Source organism: Pelodiscus sinensis, chromosome 15 (genome assembly GCF_052426305.1).
Source record: "Pelodiscus sinensis isolate ZL-2025 chromosome 15, ASM5242630v1, whole genome shotgun sequence".
Taxonomy (NCBI): domain Eukaryota; kingdom Metazoa; phylum Chordata; order Testudines; family Trionychidae; genus Pelodiscus; species Pelodiscus sinensis.
The window spans coordinates 40,385,965-40,401,114 of NC_143066.1; the positions used below are offsets into that span (position 1 = coordinate 40,385,965).

At 67.5% G+C, this 15,150-nt stretch overlaps 1 protein-coding gene across 3 annotated transcripts in view; it reads left to right on the plus strand.

The window, feature by feature from the left end:
- TRAF7 (TNF receptor associated factor 7) overlaps positions 1–13,560 on the plus strand; it is a 42,812-nt gene extending 29,252 nt beyond the window's left edge. For all 3 annotated transcript variants that reach the window (XM_075899854.2, XM_075899855.2, XM_075899856.2), the window contains 14 exons: positions 1,179–1,362; positions 2,077–2,211; positions 3,142–3,359; positions 4,258–4,331; positions 5,388–5,436; positions 5,632–5,759; positions 7,093–7,175; positions 8,150–8,189; positions 8,588–8,704; positions 10,170–10,292; positions 11,478–11,597; positions 11,855–11,986; positions 12,534–12,653; positions 12,883–13,560. In XM_075899854.2, coding sequence (XP_075755969.2) covers positions 1,179–1,362; positions 2,077–2,211; positions 3,142–3,359; positions 4,258–4,331; positions 5,388–5,436; positions 5,632–5,759; positions 7,093–7,175; positions 8,150–8,189; positions 8,588–8,704; positions 10,170–10,292; positions 11,478–11,597; positions 11,855–11,986; positions 12,534–12,653; positions 12,883–12,897 — 1,538 coding nt within the window. In that variant the 3' untranslated portion in view covers positions 12,898–13,560. The remainder of the gene's footprint in view (positions 1–1,178; positions 1,363–2,076; positions 2,212–3,141; positions 3,360–4,257; positions 4,332–5,387; positions 5,437–5,631; positions 5,760–7,092; positions 7,176–8,149; positions 8,190–8,587; positions 8,705–10,169; positions 10,293–11,477; positions 11,598–11,854; positions 11,987–12,533; positions 12,654–12,882) is intronic.
- The last annotated feature ends 1,590 nt before the right edge of the window (positions 13,561–15,150 follow it).

The following is a 15,150-nucleotide window of genomic DNA, read 5'->3' on the forward strand; positions in this document are numbered from 1 at the left end:
CAGAGGCCTGCAGGTCCCACAGCCAGATTGTCCAGGGCCCAGGACTGACCCATACCAGGCTAAGAAACAAGAAAGCATGTTTATGGTCACAGCAATACGCCTGTTCCAAGCAGAGCTGGGTCGGCTAGATGGGAAGAGCCACCAAGGAATAAACTCGGGGAATTTTCCCATGGGATCCAAACTTAGTGACAAAAGAGAGGCACCCCCATTGCTAAATGCACAGACATCACCTTCCATTCCCAGACCGGAAACCGGCCGGATTCAGCTAGCCTTTGCCCTGCTTACAGACGCCGAAGAGGCTTTTCCTGGGGAGGGACGTGTTGTCTGCCCCCCTCGGTATCTGGGGAGTCACCTGCCCAGGGGCAAAGGGGGGCAAACCCCCACATTCCTTTGTCCTGGTCTGAAATCCCTCTCTGCATTGCTATTGGCTGACTGCTACCTGGCTAGGTACAGTGAACCCGAGTCCCCAGGCTGCTGGCCATCCCCCCCCCCCCCCCCCGGGCTTGGCACAGGGGCGGGAAGGCCCGACGGGGTCAGCCCAAAGGTCCCTCTCGCCTAGTGTCCTGTCTGCCGCGGGGCATTGCCAGGTGCCATTGGGCATTCGTCTGGCTGCTTTCCCCTCCGCCGGGGCGGGCTTCCCCAAACAGCACCTCGGCCTGCCCCCCAGGAGGGGGAGCCCCAGTTAGTTGCTGCTCGTTCCCTGGAACCTCCCCCCCGTCCCCCAAGGGCTCGGCGGCAGGACTGTGGCTCCTTGCTGCCGGCGCTGGGCCGTGCCCAGAGGCAGCCGGGCAGGTGTGGCAAGGCAGGTTCCTCTTCGGCAGCCGGGGGGATTCCCGGCACTCAGCCCGGCAAAAACAAGAGAAATCCGCCCCGCCCCTGCCTGCCCGCGGCCCTGTTGACAATTCCCCAGCCCCCTGCCCTGAGACTCCTGGGATTTGTGCGCCAGGGGGGGGGGGGGCACATGGCTCTGGGAAGACTCCCCCCAGTCCCCTCCTCCCTGTGTGGGACTGGTGCCGCTGCAGGTCGACGCTTGAGCCTGCTGCCCGGGGCCCCCAGCGCCGCCAGAGGTTCCCCGGGGCCCCGGAGACGCTCGCGCTGACGCGCCCGGTCCCGGCGCCTGAAGCCGGGGCTGGCTCCCAGCAGGGCTGAGCGCAGGCCTCTCTCCCCTCCCCCGGCAGAGAAGTGCCCCGTGGACAACGCCAAGCTGACCGTGGTGGTGAACAACATCGCTGTGGCGGAGCAGATCGGGGAGCTCTTCATTCACTGTAAATATGGCTGCCGGGCTGGGGCCAGCAGCAAGCCCGTGGCCTTCGAGGTGGACCCCCACGGATGCCCCTTCACCATTAAACTGAGCGCCCGCAAGTGAGTGACGCCGGAGCCGCCGCCGGCTGATCGCACCATGTGTGCGCCGCCGGCAGCGGCATCGCCCCCGTCTGAGGGAGGCGCTGGGGAGGGCTGTGCGGCGCAGAGCAGCGGGAGGCGCACCACAGGGCCCAGCGCTGGGTCTCGTGGCTGCAGGGAGGGCAGGTGAGCAGCGGGGGGCTAAGACAGCTCCCTGCCTGGCCTGGCTCCGCAGGCTCCTGGATGGGGGAGCGCACAGGGCTCTTGCCCCTGCTCCCAGCGCTAGCTCCACACCCCCATTGGCTGGGAACCTGCCCCTGGCTGCTTCCGGGCCCAGCCTGGTCTGCGGGGCAGGGAGCCGGGGGTGGCTTTGGGCTGAGATCTCCCCGGCTACCACGGGATCCCCAGGAGCTGGGCACTGAACCCTGTGTCCTACCCCGAGTCCCTTTGGAGGATCCCTCCCTCTCCCCCCGCACTTCATGCCCTCAGCTGCTGGCTGCTGTTGATCGGGGGAGCCGGTGCTGCCCACAGAGGGCTCCCTGCTCTCCAGCGGCCTTATGGCAAACCTGGCTAAATCCAGCCCCGGCCCCGAGGTGACTCGGGGGGCAGGGAGGGCTCCGTGGCCGGAGTTCCCGGCAGGGCTGCTCCGCCCGTGCCCCGTGAAGCCACGTGCTGCCCCCTCCTCTCTGCCCGCTGGTGACCGTCTCTCCTCTGCGCCTTTCCCCGGGTGGGCAGAGACCACGAGAGCAGCTGTGACTACAGGCCGGTTCGCTGCCCCAATAACCCCAGCTGTCCGCCCCTCTTGAAAATGAACCTGGAGGCGCATCTCAAGGAGTGTGAACACATCAAGTGCCCTCATTCCAAATACGGGTAAGCGGCGCGGCGCCAAGGCCTGGCGGGGCTGTCTCAGGCCCCGAGACTGAGTCTGGTGCTTGGCCTCGCTGCCCCGGGGCCAGGAAGGTCTGCGGGGCTCCCCCCTGGGAGGGACTCCAACGGCAGAGCCGGCTAGAGCGGGTGGCCGGATCGCTCGTAGGAACGGCCGGCCTGGGTCCGACCAAAGGTCCCCGGCATCCTAGAACAGGGAGGGACCTCGAGGGGTCGAGTCCAGCCCCCTGCCCACACGGCAGACAAGCACCAGAGCATCCCAGCCAGCCGGCCCAGGGTCCTGCCTGCCCACAGCGGCCAAGGCCAGGTGCCCCAGAGCGGGGGAACAGAGCAGGGAGTCACCCAGTGATCCCTCCCCTCTCCCATTCCCAGCCCCTGGCAAACAGAGGCCGGGGCCCCATCCCTGCCCAGCCTGGCCAACATTGATGGACCCAAGCCCCGTGACTGTATCTCGCCCTCTTTTGACCCCTGTTCAAGTCCTGGCCCTCGCGGCTCTCCGGGGCAGAACGGACACGGGCGGAACAAGGGCTCGGCTGGGTGCCGGCGGGGCCTGGACCCTCTGGGACGCTTGCCCTGCGCAGACCAGCCGCGGCGACTTGCCAGGCCCAGGGGGCAGGCGTGAGGCCCTCCCCGGCACCCCCGTCTCAGCCTGAGCATGGCCCTTGAGCTCCGTGGCAGCCGGGCGGGGCGCTGGCCTTGTCCCTGCCTGGGTTCCACGTGGGCTGAAACCTCCTGAGGAGAGGGGTCGGAAGAGCCGCTCTGGGCCAGTTCCACAGCTGGGCCTGGGGCAGGTCACAGGGGTGGGACAGGGGACCCCTCGCCCCGTGTCTGTCGAAATGCCCAGCACGGGGCCCTGGGAGCACCAGGCCCTGCCAGCAGAGCCCGGCTCCAGCCCCCTCGCCCCCTGCCCGCCAGGTGCACGTTCATAGGGAACCAGGACACCTACGAGACGCACTTGGAGATGTGCAAGTTCGAGGGGCTGAAGGAGTTCCTGCAGCAGACGGACGACCGCTTCCACGAGATGCAGGTGGCCATGGCGCAGAAGGACCAGGAAATCGCCTTCCTGCGCTCCATGCTGGGCAAGCTCTCCGAGAAGATCGACCAGCTGGAGAAGAACCTGGAGCTCAAGTTTGGTGAGTGGCCAGGCCGGGGGCGGGGCCTTTCATCGCCCCAGTGAGCGCTTAGCTGGGGACCAGGGGTTCCTCTTGGTTGGCCAGCCGGAGCGGCCTGGATTCCTTGGCTTTGCGGGGCCGGAGCCTGAGCCGTTCCCCTTCCAGTTGGAAAGTCCTGACCCAGGTTGACCAGGACTCCGCTTCCTCCCAAGCGTTCCCAAAGGCCACTGGCTCTTAACCGCCTCCTGGGTACGTCCACAGCAGCACGATTTCGGGCTAACGTCCGCTATCCCTGTGCCCCTTAACCGCCCGCCTGTTAGGTTAAAATCATTTCGAAATAACGGCTTCCCGTAGACCTCGCTGCACAAGGAATGAGGAAGAGGCCAGAATCGCGCTAGACCGCGCCCAATCTAGAAATAAGCGACACCATTTGCATCGCTCAGGTTGCGTCGCTTATTTCAAGCGACGCGCGACTGTGTAGACTCTCCCCTCCCCCCCCATACCAGTACAGGCGGACTTGCGCACACACGTTTTACACCCGGACAGCAATGCCGTTAAAGCGTTGGTCGAATTGTCCCAGCCCAGTCAGGCGTGGGAGAGTCCTTCCCCTCGCGGGGTAGCTCCCGAGGGGTGAGAAAAGGGCCGGCTGGAGAAACGGCTCCAGGCTTTGCTTCTTACCCTCCGGAACAAAGAGCGACGGTCTTGCCGGTTGGTGCGCTGTAGGCCAAGACTCAAAGGGAGGCTCAGAGCCCGGGTGTTCCCATTGCCGTCCATTCAGCCCCAGCCTGTCCTACGGAAACCGACGCGTTTCCCGCACCGCTCCCCGCGCAACCCCACAATCCGTGTCTGGGCCCGTGCCTGGGAGGGGGGCCCGGCCCGGCGGCCCTGGGGCTGACGGACCGGCCGTCTCTCGCCCTAGATGTGCTGGACGAGAACCAGAGCAAGCTGAGCGAGGACCTGATGGAGTTCCGCAGGGACGCCTCCATGCTCAACGTGAGTCGTGTGGGGGGTCGGCCGGGAGGAGCCGGTCCCTTGTGTCCCTCCCTGGTTCTGCTCCGCAGGGATTCCTGGTGCAGGGAGGGCTGACGGCGCGGCCTTGTAAAGCGTCGCTTCCCGAGGGCCGGGGAGACCTGGGTTAGCGGTTCCAAGTGGCCACGGCCTAGTTCTGTCCACACTGGCTCTGTTGGCCCCCGTGGCCAGGCAGGATCTGGGGGCGAAGACGGCCAGAGAGCGTGGCTGGAATCTGGCCCGAGTGGGCAGCCCGGCTCTCCGGAGCGCTCGGCGTGGCCTGTGGACGCCCTGGGAATCGGCGTGGAGGCCTTAGCGTGGCTCAGCCCCTCTGCTGGCTGCAAGTAGCCAGGGCTTTGCCCAGAGCTCTAGCCCTCCTGGCCTTCCGTTGCAGCTCGACGTGGCCCAGGGCCTGCCACGGGGGTGGCTGGTTCCTTGGGTAACTGGCAGGGGACCCCCCCCTCGCTGTCCGGTCCCAACGTGCAGCAGGCCCTGGGCAGCCCATTCTGGCGGCGAGGAGTTCGCCTTCCTGCAGCACACACTCCCCGTGAGCGCGGGGCCCGCCGGCCTCAGACCCGGCCAGCAAAACGGCCCCATTGGAGATGGCAGGGCCCCGGCCCCGTGGCCAGTGACCCCTGCTGCGTCCTCAGGCCTGGTGGATTTGGGTTGATGCTCCTCGGAGCTGCCTGGCCCTGCCCGGCGCTGGCTTGGGGCGGAGGGGAAGGTTCATCGTGCATTTTGGAAGACAGACGAGTGTCCGCGTGCGGCCCTGATCCCGGGGAGACCCGTGCGGAGCCCTGTGCCCCCCGCAGGGGGAGGGTAGTTGTGTGCTCCCCGTGCAATGACGGCGCACGCGGCCGTAGGCAAGGGGCTTCCAGGCCTCTGTTCTGTGGCCGGAGAACGACCCCCCAGGCCGGCACTGCCCAGAGGGCGCTGTCTGGGGTCTCAGGGTCGGAGGCTGGGTGGGACGCCGGGCGCTGGCGCCGGGGCTCCGGAGTGGTCAGTGGCGCTGCTTCTGACTCCGCGGGGTTTGTTTTGCAGGATGAACTGTCCCACATCAACGCCCGCCTCAACATGGGCATCTTGGGATGTGAGTACCCGCGGGCGCGCTCCCTCCGCCTGCCCAGATCCCTTCGGGGCGGGCACGGTGCCTGCAGGCACCAGCTGACTCAGAACGTGCCGGTGCAATTCAGCCGCTCTCCCCTCTGAGTTCCCTGCCCCGCCCCGAGCTGGTAGGATTCGCGTCACGGCCCCTCACCCTCCCCTGCCTCCTCTCGCTCCCCAGCGTACGACCCGCAGCAGATCTTCAAGTGCAAGGGGACCTTCGTCGGGCACCAAGGCCCTGTCTGGTGTCTGTGTGTTTACTCCATTGGAGACTTGCTGTTCAGCGGCTCCTCGGACAAAACCATTAAGGTAAGAGCCCCGCGGCCGGCGTGGGCCTTCGATGGGACCATCCGCCAGAGCTCCCCGGCCCGGGGCTGAGCTGAAACGGCTGCTCCCAACTACACCTGGGCCCAGACGGCGCTCGGTTCCCTGCCAGACCCGCGGGCCTCTCAGGAGAGAAGTCGGGTCTTCCGGGCTCTTACTGAGACACTGCTGCTCCTGCGCGTCTCAGCCCCGAGAGCGCCCGCCAGCAGCTAATCCTTGATTTTCTGTCGTGGCTAAAACCCTGTTGGGGCTGGCAGCCGAGCTCGCGTTTCCCCACGGCCTGCGTCCGTGTCCCAAACGCCGGCGGCTTGCTTTGCCCATCCTGCCGGGGCATGGAGCCAGCTGACGGTCCGGCCCCGGCAATGGTTTCAAACGGTCCCCAGGCCGGCCCCCAGCTCCGTGGGAGTGATGGCCGGACGGCTGTGGGCAAGGCGCAGGGAACTGGGCTGATCGCTGATCACTAGAAAACGGGGCCTGGCGTTTAGTCTCAGTTCTTGGGGGTCTAGTCCAGGGCGGGGAGCCGAGGCCGCTGGGTTCCAAGCCGGCGTAAGCCCCTGACCGTTGGATCGGGGGCAAGGCGCTTGAGGCCAGATGGATTCGGTTTTCTCCCCGGGGAGCTGGGCGCTCTCGCTCCCATTGACAGCAGGGCATGGAACCAGACTTCCTTGGGTTTGTTTGAAACCTGCCAGCCATTCATGCCATTGGGTGACCCCTCTTCTGATGTTCCGGGAACAAGGAAATCGCCTTCCCGTATTCGCTCTCTCCACGCCAGTCAGGGCTTTACGGGCCTCTCTCCGCGCCCCCTCAGGCTCCTCTTTTCTCAGCTGAAAAGTCCCCGGCGTTTTGCTCTCTCTCCACGTGGGACCCGATCCAAACCCCTCAGCATTTTTGCTGCCCTTTCCGGGACCTTTTCCAATGCCAAGGGACGTGTGTAGAGACGAGGCGCCCACCTCGGTCCGCAGGATTCACTAATTCCTGGGGCCCAAGCCCCGGCGGGCAGGAGGGAACCAGGCAAAGCGAGCCGTGTGCCGAGCTGCTCTCCCCACTCCGGTGTGCTGGAATCCCGGGCATTCCTGTGCTGCTGAGGCCTGGCTGTGGTCTGCCCTCGCGCCGCGGGAGCCGCTGTGGCTGGGGCCCTTCGTCCTGACCCTGCTTGCGCAGTTCCCTTTCCTAGCCGTGCTCCTCTCTGCCGGTCAGACCGGAAACCAGGTGCCCCGAGTCAGCTGTTTCCTGATTTCCCTGCGCTTGGAGCTCAGCTGCCTTCCTGCCGGGCTGCCCTAGGGCAGGCATGTGATCTGCGCGCTTGTGTCTCCCGTAGGTGTGGGACACCTGCACCACGTACAAGTGCCAAAAGACCTTGGAGGGGCACGATGGCATTGTCCTCGCGCTCTGCATTCAGGGGTGAGTGGTGCGGGCCCCGGCTGGGGGAAGGGCCCGGCTTCTGTTCCAGCCTGCGGGCTCGGCTGCTGATTTCCTTCCTCGTTCCGCCGGGCGCCGGGGAGGGGAGGGGCCTCCCAAGGGGCAGAGTCCCAGCTCTCCCCTGCTAGCGGGACGAAGGGGCAGCCCTGTCCGTCCAGGCGGCGATGAGCGTAGTGCGGGGGTGGGCAATGATGTTCCCGGGGGGCCGCTTAGTGAGTTTTGGTACGTGGTCGTGGGATGGCTTCTCCAGGAGGGGGCGGGGCCTGGGCAGAAGGGGCGGGGCCCAGGCAGAAGGGGGCGGGCCCAGGCAGAAGGGGCGGGGCTGAGGCCTGAGGCTTTGGAGAAAAAACTCCGCAAAGGGCTCTCGGCTCTGCCATTCCCGTGTTGCCCGGCAGCCGCCCAGGGTCGCTGGCCATTTAAAGGGCTCATGGCTCCGACCCCTCCCCGGGTTGTGCTGCGACTGGGAGCCAGGAGCCATTTCAATAGGATCCCGCTGCTGGAGCCCCTGCCTGGAAAGTGGGTGGCGCGGGCAGCAGGACAGACTAAGGGTACGTCTAGACTACATGCCTCTGTCGCCAGAGCCATGTAGATTAGGCTGCCAGGCACAGGAAAATGAAGCGGCGATTTAAATAATTTACATGGCTGCCAGTCGGCTCAGCGCTGTAGTCTGGACGCGCGGGTGTCGACATCAAAGGCATTTGTCGACCACCCAGGTAAACCTCATCCCAGGAGGTATTTTCCTATGCCTGGTAGCGCCAGAGGCATGTAGTCTAGAACCCCTAGAAATGGCCGGATCCAAGCGTGAGGCGGGCCCCTGGGCCTTGCGTTTTGGTTGGGCGGGAGGGACGTCCGGGCGGCTCCTTTCCTCTGAGCAGGCGGGGAGGGGGCTGAAAGGACGGGAATCCCGGAGCCGCTCTCGCCTGCTGACGCCCGTTCGTTTCCTTGTCCCGTCGCAGGAACAAGCTCTACAGCGGCTCTGCTGACTGCACCATCATTGTGAGTCCCGGAGGCTGCCCCGGCGATCCGCCCGCCCATGCGCAGGGGCGCCTCCGCTCTCCTCGTGGCCGGGGGGCTGGGAACAAAGGAATCCCTCGCACGTGGTTCCCCGTGGCCCTCAGCCACGTTCCCAGGGGAGGAAGTTTCTCAGAGTAGAAGGGGGGGTTCGGTCTCTTCCAAGCGCCCCAGGCTTGCCCGCTCAGAGAGGGAGAAGCCAAGGCACTGAACTGGCCCAGGGCGGTGCCCTCTGCCCCCGGACTCTGGCCGTGGCTTGCTGGGAAGGAGCTGTCCTGCCACACGTGGCCCCTGGTCTAGGAGCGTGGCGCTGGATCCTGCTGGGGGGGCGAGAGGCGGGATGGCAGGGGGCTGCCCTCACCCACTTGCTCTTCCTTTCTGAGGTCTGGGATATTCAGACCCTGCAGAAGGTGAACACGATCCGGGCGCACGACAATCCCGTCTGCACGCTGGTCTCCTCGCACAACATGCTCTTCAGTGGCTCCCTCAAAGCCATTAAGGTAGGAGGCTGGGCCGGGGGGCTGCCTTCGAGCGGGGGGGACGCCGCCTGCCAGCGTTTGGCCAGGCTGAAGGAAACGGCTCCCTGGGTGCGAGGCGGGACGGCGCCTGTTCCCGGCAGCCACGGCCGCGAGGAGATGCTGGAGCCGCTGCCTGAAGGGCCTTGCTTGGTTTTCTTGGCACCCAAAAACTGGCAGCGGGATGGGCGGGGGCTCGTGCGCCGCGGGCGGGGAGCAGGGGTCACGACGGGGCCGAGAGCGCGAGAAAGGAGCCGTGATTCCAAGGGCCTCTGCTTTGGGGTCCCGGCGGGCGCATCCTTCAGAGGGCCTGGTTTCCAGGTGCTTGGGAGCCACGTGGTGGGGAACGCGGGGGCCGTCCAGGGCTGCTCTGCCTGGGCCCCGCACGTCCAAGTCGCTTCGGAGAATCTTGGCCAGCTCTCCTGGGTTCTGCTTCCAGCTCTGCTGCCAAGGCTCCGTGCGAGCTTGGGGGAGCGGCCTCCTTTGGGTGGGCGTCTGTTCCCCCCGTGGGGGCGGCGTGTGGCTACGGTGCCCTGGGACCTGCCAGGCGCCCGAGAGCTGGAATTCAACAGCCCGAGCTCAGTCAATACCAACCCGGGCGCCCCGCCCGCCCGATGAGTGAGCAGAAAACCAGCCCCCGCTTCCGCACGGCTCAGATCTCCCCTCTCCTGCGGCTCGGCCTCCGGGCCGGTCCCCTGCGCTGCTCTTGGGTTTGCAGCTGGGGAGGCCGGGGGCCGGTACGTTGCAGCCGCGCTGGGCAGGACACAGGAAACGTTCTTCCTGCCGGGGCGTCCGTTCAGACTGTCAGGGCTACGGCTCGTGGGAGGGACGGGGTGGCGCGAATTGATCCGTCACTGGTGTGACAGCGCGTCGGGGATCCCCCATTCCTGCACCCCCGCAGCAGCAAGAACAGACTCTGCCCTTTTTTTAGAGGGATAAGGGATCTTTTGGAAAAGGCTTTATTTTCCGAAAGATCTGTGTCTAGACTGGCGCTTTTTTCCGGCAAAGCTCCGAGCCGGAAAAAAACGGCAGCCATGTTTATGCAAATGAAGCGGGGGGGATTTAAATCCCCGCTTCATTTGCAATTACAATGTGTCTAATTTGCATCCCTTTTACGGAAAAGGGGTGCAGTCTAGACACTGCCCAGATGTCTGAGTTAATCCACATTTGGGAGAGTCAGTGGGAATCTCCCATCCCAGCGCAGGGGGATCCCGGTCCCAGAGCAGACAGCCCCCCCCACCCCGCACGCCACAAATGGGCAGCCCCAGGGTCGGCCACCACCGGTCCCCCCACATGTGGGGCCAGCCGGAGAGCGAGGCCCTGCTCCCCCTCTTTTGGGGGGCTTGGTTGTGTCTGCCCGGAGGCGGCTTTCGGGCAGGGAGCAGGCGGGGGAGTCACCGGAGCCGTTGGCGCTGGGCCCCGCTGAGAGCGCCGTGTGCGGCTGCCGCAGGTCTGGGACATCGTGGGCACCGAACTCAAGCTGAAGAAGGAGCTGACGGGCCTCAATCACTGGGTGCGAGCGCTCGTGGCGTCGCAGAACTATCTGTACAGCGGGTCTTACCAAACAATCAAGGTACGTCCCCGCGGGCGCGCCCGTTCCCGGGGAGCCTCAGGGCTGGCGGCCGAGCCCCGGGCAGCAAGGAGCCTGGGCGTGGAGCTGGCAGGGGGCCCCTGCTCGCAGAGTGAACAGGTTCCAGGAACCGACGAGCTCCAGCTTATCCGCTCGCCGGCGAAACGCCTCCGGCCCCCCGGTGCCGGCTGGTCCCTGCTGCGGAGCTCAGGCTGGCCTGGGCTGGGCGCGAGCCCCTCTGTCTGACCGCGCCCTGTGCACCGGCGGAGACTGGCGCTGGCCACGGCTGGGTGGGTGCGTGTGGCGTGGGAGCGTCCGGCCCTGCTTGGGCCCTGCTGCGGGAGGTGCTGCCCGGGAGGGGCCGGGCGTGACGAGCCGCCGGCTGTCGGTCCCACTGCTGCAGTGCGCGTGTGCATGCCAGCACGTGGAAGGTCTTAGGGCGCTGGGGCCCCACCCTGCCCCCGCTGCCCCGCAGTCCCCCCACGCCCGATTGCCCACTCCCAGGGCAGACCACCCCGTGTGCCAGGTGGGCTGAGGCAGCTCTGGCCTGGGGCCCGACCCGGCTTTCAGGGGCCACGTTCCTGTTTCCTTTGAACCCAGGCTGAAGGGGCCGGGATGGGGGGCAGCAGGTGGCTCGTTCCTGAGCAGTGTCTGGTGGGAGAGGCCTCAGGAGCAGGCCTCGCCGGCTGCCCAGGGAGGTTGGGGTCCCCTCCTGGCTGAGCTCTTCTCCTGCAGCTCCGGAATGACGTGGGGAGGGACGGTCCCGGCCCCACGAGATGCCGGGGAGTTCGGAGAACCTGGCAGGGCCTCCTGCTCTTGGGGCCACGTTCTCGGCGGGCCCACGGTTGAGCAGCGCCCCCTTTGCTCAGCCCTGTGGCCAGCAGAGAGGGCGCCCTGCCATTGGCTGCTGAGTCGCTCGCTCCCTCCCGCCGGCGCGGCAGCTGTGGTTTGCCCCGGGGAGCCAGCTCTTCACAGGAGGCTGCCGCCCCGCCCTGCTCTAGCAGCCTCTCCCCACGGGCGACCTGTCTCCACCTCCCCTTCCCTTCCTGGAGCAGGCCCAGGCCTGCTGGGCCCAGCTCGGTATCTTGCTGCTGGCGGGTCCGCCAGCCGTGCGCTCGGAGGAGCCCAGCGTCCGGCTCTGGGGCTCGCGCGTGCTGGGGGTGCTGACCAGGCTGGGGGCTGTTTCAGATCTGGGACATCCGGAACCTGGAGTGTGTCCACGTGCTGCAGACGTCCGGGGGCAGCGTGTACTCCATCGCCGTGACCAACCATCACATCGTGTGCGGCACCTACGAGAACCTCATCCACGTAAGCCGGGGGCCGTGGCCCTGCCACGCAGGGCGCCGCAGGAGTAGCCGTGCCGGGGGCCCACCCCTCCTGCCCACGGGGGCCGGCCCCTGGGGAAGAGGGGATGGCAGTGTGCTTGCCCGTTCCCCAGGCCTCTCGGTGCCAGGCAGCCGGGGACTCTTCCCTCGCCGCGGGCAGGTGGGGTCCCTGTGGGCCCGCTCGGCTCCCCTGTACTGGGCCTGCGGGGCTCTGAGCCTTTCTCCCCCGTCTGCCTGCAGGTCTGGGACCTGGAGTCCAAGGAGCAGGTGCGCACGCTGACGGGGCACGTGGGGACCGTGTACGCCCTGGCGGTCATCTCCACGCCGGACCAAACCAAAGTCTTCAGCGCCTCGTACGATCGCTCGCTCCGGGTACGTGCAGCCAGGGCGGCAGCGCTGGGAGGCTGGTCCCCACAGAGACCTCGCCCCCTGCCCTACCTGCCGTCAGCCTACCCACGGGCCTTCGGCGCCTCTGCCTCCTGGTTTCAGGAGGGGGCCCTGGGGTCACGTCCCGACTCCTGTGCCCCTGGGCTGTGCGACGGGGCTGGCTGGTCCTGTGCCGGGAGCCCTGGGCTGCAGCGCCCCCGCCCGCCCGTTCCTGTGGGCCGCTGCGGCTCTGCGTGGCTAGCGCCGGGGGCAGGCGCTGAGGGGGGCGCTGGTATTTCCCGAGGGGCGGGGGCTGTGGTGCTGGGGGCCCGTCCCATCCTGACAGCCGGGCGCAGACCCGCTCTCCAACCAGCCCGGTGCCCGGCCTGGCGGTCACAAGCACGGGCCCCGGAGGGCACGCGAGGCAGGTGGGCGGGGTGGAGAGTTCGGGTCGTAGCTCCTCCCCACCCCCAGCTTGCAGCCCAAGCCCCCTGCTCTGAACCCCGTGGGGCCGTCCCCAGCTTCGCGCTCACCCCCCTGCGTGTGCTTCCAGGTGTGGAGCATGGACAACATGATCTGCACCCAGACGCTGCTGCGGCACCAGGGGAGCGTGACGGCGCTCGCCGTCTCCAGGGGCCGCCTCTTCTCCGGCGCGGTGGACAGCACTGTGAAGGTGGGTCGCCCGGGGCTGCCCCTGCAGCGGGGGGAGACGCCTGGGCCCTGCATTGGGGTGGGGGGCTGGGGGTCGGGCAGAGCCCCCCTTTGCTCCTGGCTCGCTGGGGGCAACGGGTGGGGGGCAGAACAGGCCGCAGCTGGGCGCAGGGGTCGCCGTGGGCTCAGCTTTGGGAAGGGGAGGCAGGAGCCGGCTCTGTTCCCTCGACTGACCCGGTCCCTGCCCGTAGGTCTGGACGTGCTAGTGGCTGCCACCGAAACCTCCTTCCCCTCCGCCGGCCCGTTGGATCGCTGGCTCCTCCCGGGAACAGCTGCTGCCCCCGCTCACCAGCACCGCACCGCCTGCTGCCTTCCGCCCGCCACCGCCCCTGCACCCTCGTCCTCCCGCGGGGCACCCCAGCCGGCAGCCACGGCCCACGTACCGACAGAGCCAGCGGGGCGCGGCTGGGCACCCGGTCACCCCGGCACAGCCTGGCCCAAGGGCCGGGAGCGCCAGCGGGGCCCAGGGGTGGGCCGTGGGGGCGCCCGGCGGCGGGGGGGCCGGTGAGGCCACGAAGACCTGGGAGCGAGGCCAAACGGCAGAGCTGAGCTGTGGCCTTGTCTCCCACGCGGCTCCCCGTGGGCCCTTCCGTCGCACGTGGCTCCGGGGCCTGCCCGGCCGGGAGCGAACAGCCGCTTGGCCTGGCGCGAGGACTCGCCCTTGCGGCGCCAGGTACGATGTTCAGGCCGCAAGCTAGCTCTCCGCTCAAGTAACACGAGCGCGTTGGCCCCCTCCCCTGTAATGACGGTTCCACATTAAAGAGAAAAAGCCGCCTGCGTTTCTACTCCCCTTTTCTACACTTTGTAAGATTGTAATAGAGATCCGATTATTTCTGCATTGACAATAAAAGTGGAAAGTGTTCCAGGCACATTGGCGTTACTGGGGGGCTCGCGGGGGGAGAGCCAGCTGTTTCCCGCCCCCCCCTTCCCAGCCCTGCACCCCTGGGCCTAGAGCAGTGTGGGCGGCCACGCGGGGGGGTGGCTGGCCTGAGACCCACAAGCTAAGGGCGGGTCCGTAGCCCCCTGGGCTGGGCTGCATCCCGGGCCCTGGGGGGTAGGAGGGCTGCGGCCTGAGCCCAATGGGGGCCCTCACGCGGTATCAGAGCCGTGCGCTTACGGTAACTGTGCCCCAGCCACCGGCCAGCACCAGGCAAACCCGTGTCTGCGGACCGGGCTGGAGCCGTATGCACCAGCCACAGGTTGGGCCTTGCAGAGCAGCAGCATGAGGTGGGGGCGGGGGGGGAGGGACAGAGGCCTTGGTGTGTTTGTAAGCAAAGGGGGGGGCACAGGCAGAGCCCTGCAGCATCCCCCGGGGCCGCTGGCCCTAGAACGCGGCCGGCCCCAACAGCGGATCCGGGCGCCCAGCAGACTGTCAGTGCAGGGCTGGGGGGGGGGGGGCTGGCCCAAGGCGGCACAGCAGGCCTGGCCTTCGCCCCGCCTCCGGGCCCCCGCCAGGCAGGCCACACACAAGCGGGGCCCCCACGGGGAGGGGTGCTAAGCCCACGGGTGCGGCGCACACTCAGGCAGGAACGCGCCCAAAGGGATGTTGCTGGCACTGGCCAACCCGCAGTGCGAGTAGGGCGACCGGACCCCCCTACAGCAGCTGGTAGGGTTACCAATGGTCTAATAGAAAAACGGAACTGCATTGCCCCGCCCCCTTCCTGTAGCCACGCCCCCTCAGCCACTCCCCCCCCACCCCAGCTCACATACCCTGGGCTGAGGCAGGAGGGAGTTGAAGTGCAGGGGGAGGCTCCCGGCTGGGCCAGGGACGCAGGCTCTGGGCAGAACTTACCTCCTGGGCGCCCGGGGAAGCAGCCGGCCTCGCTGGCAGGTGCCACGGCTCCCGACCAGTTGGAGCTGTGGCGTGGCTCCTGGGGGGCGGGGGCCCTTCCCACGAGGTTTAGGGAGCCAGGCGGGCAACCTGCCCCCACCCCAACCTCTTCCCCCCCCCCCACCAGGCAGCCTGCAATGGCCCAGGCAGCAGCGCAGCCGGCCCCACACAGCAGCGCCTTCAGGTGAACCAGGCCCCTGGAGCTGCAGGCTGGCCCCTTGCCCCCGCTCCCCTCCCCCCTCCCGCCCCACCGGGCGACACTGCAGAGGCGAGCGCCGGCGCATCCCAGCTGAGAGCAGGGCCTAGAGTCCAGCCCCTGCCCAGAGCAGGCCCACGTCCAGCTCGAGCATCCCAGCCGGCGCTTGGTCAAGCCAAGACGTAAAAACCTCTAGGGATGGAGATTCCCCCCCCCCCCCCCCCCCCCCCCCCCCGGGACCCATCCCAGCGCTTCCCCACCCGCCTCGGGAAATCGCTGTTCCTCAGATCCAGCCTACCTGCCCCACTGCAACTTGAGCCCGTTGCTCCTTGTTCTGCCTCTCTCCAGCCCCTTTGGAGCCCCCCACCTTGCAGGAAGTTGAGGGCTGCTCTCAAATCCCCCCTCACTCCTCTCTTAAACAAGCCCAAGTCC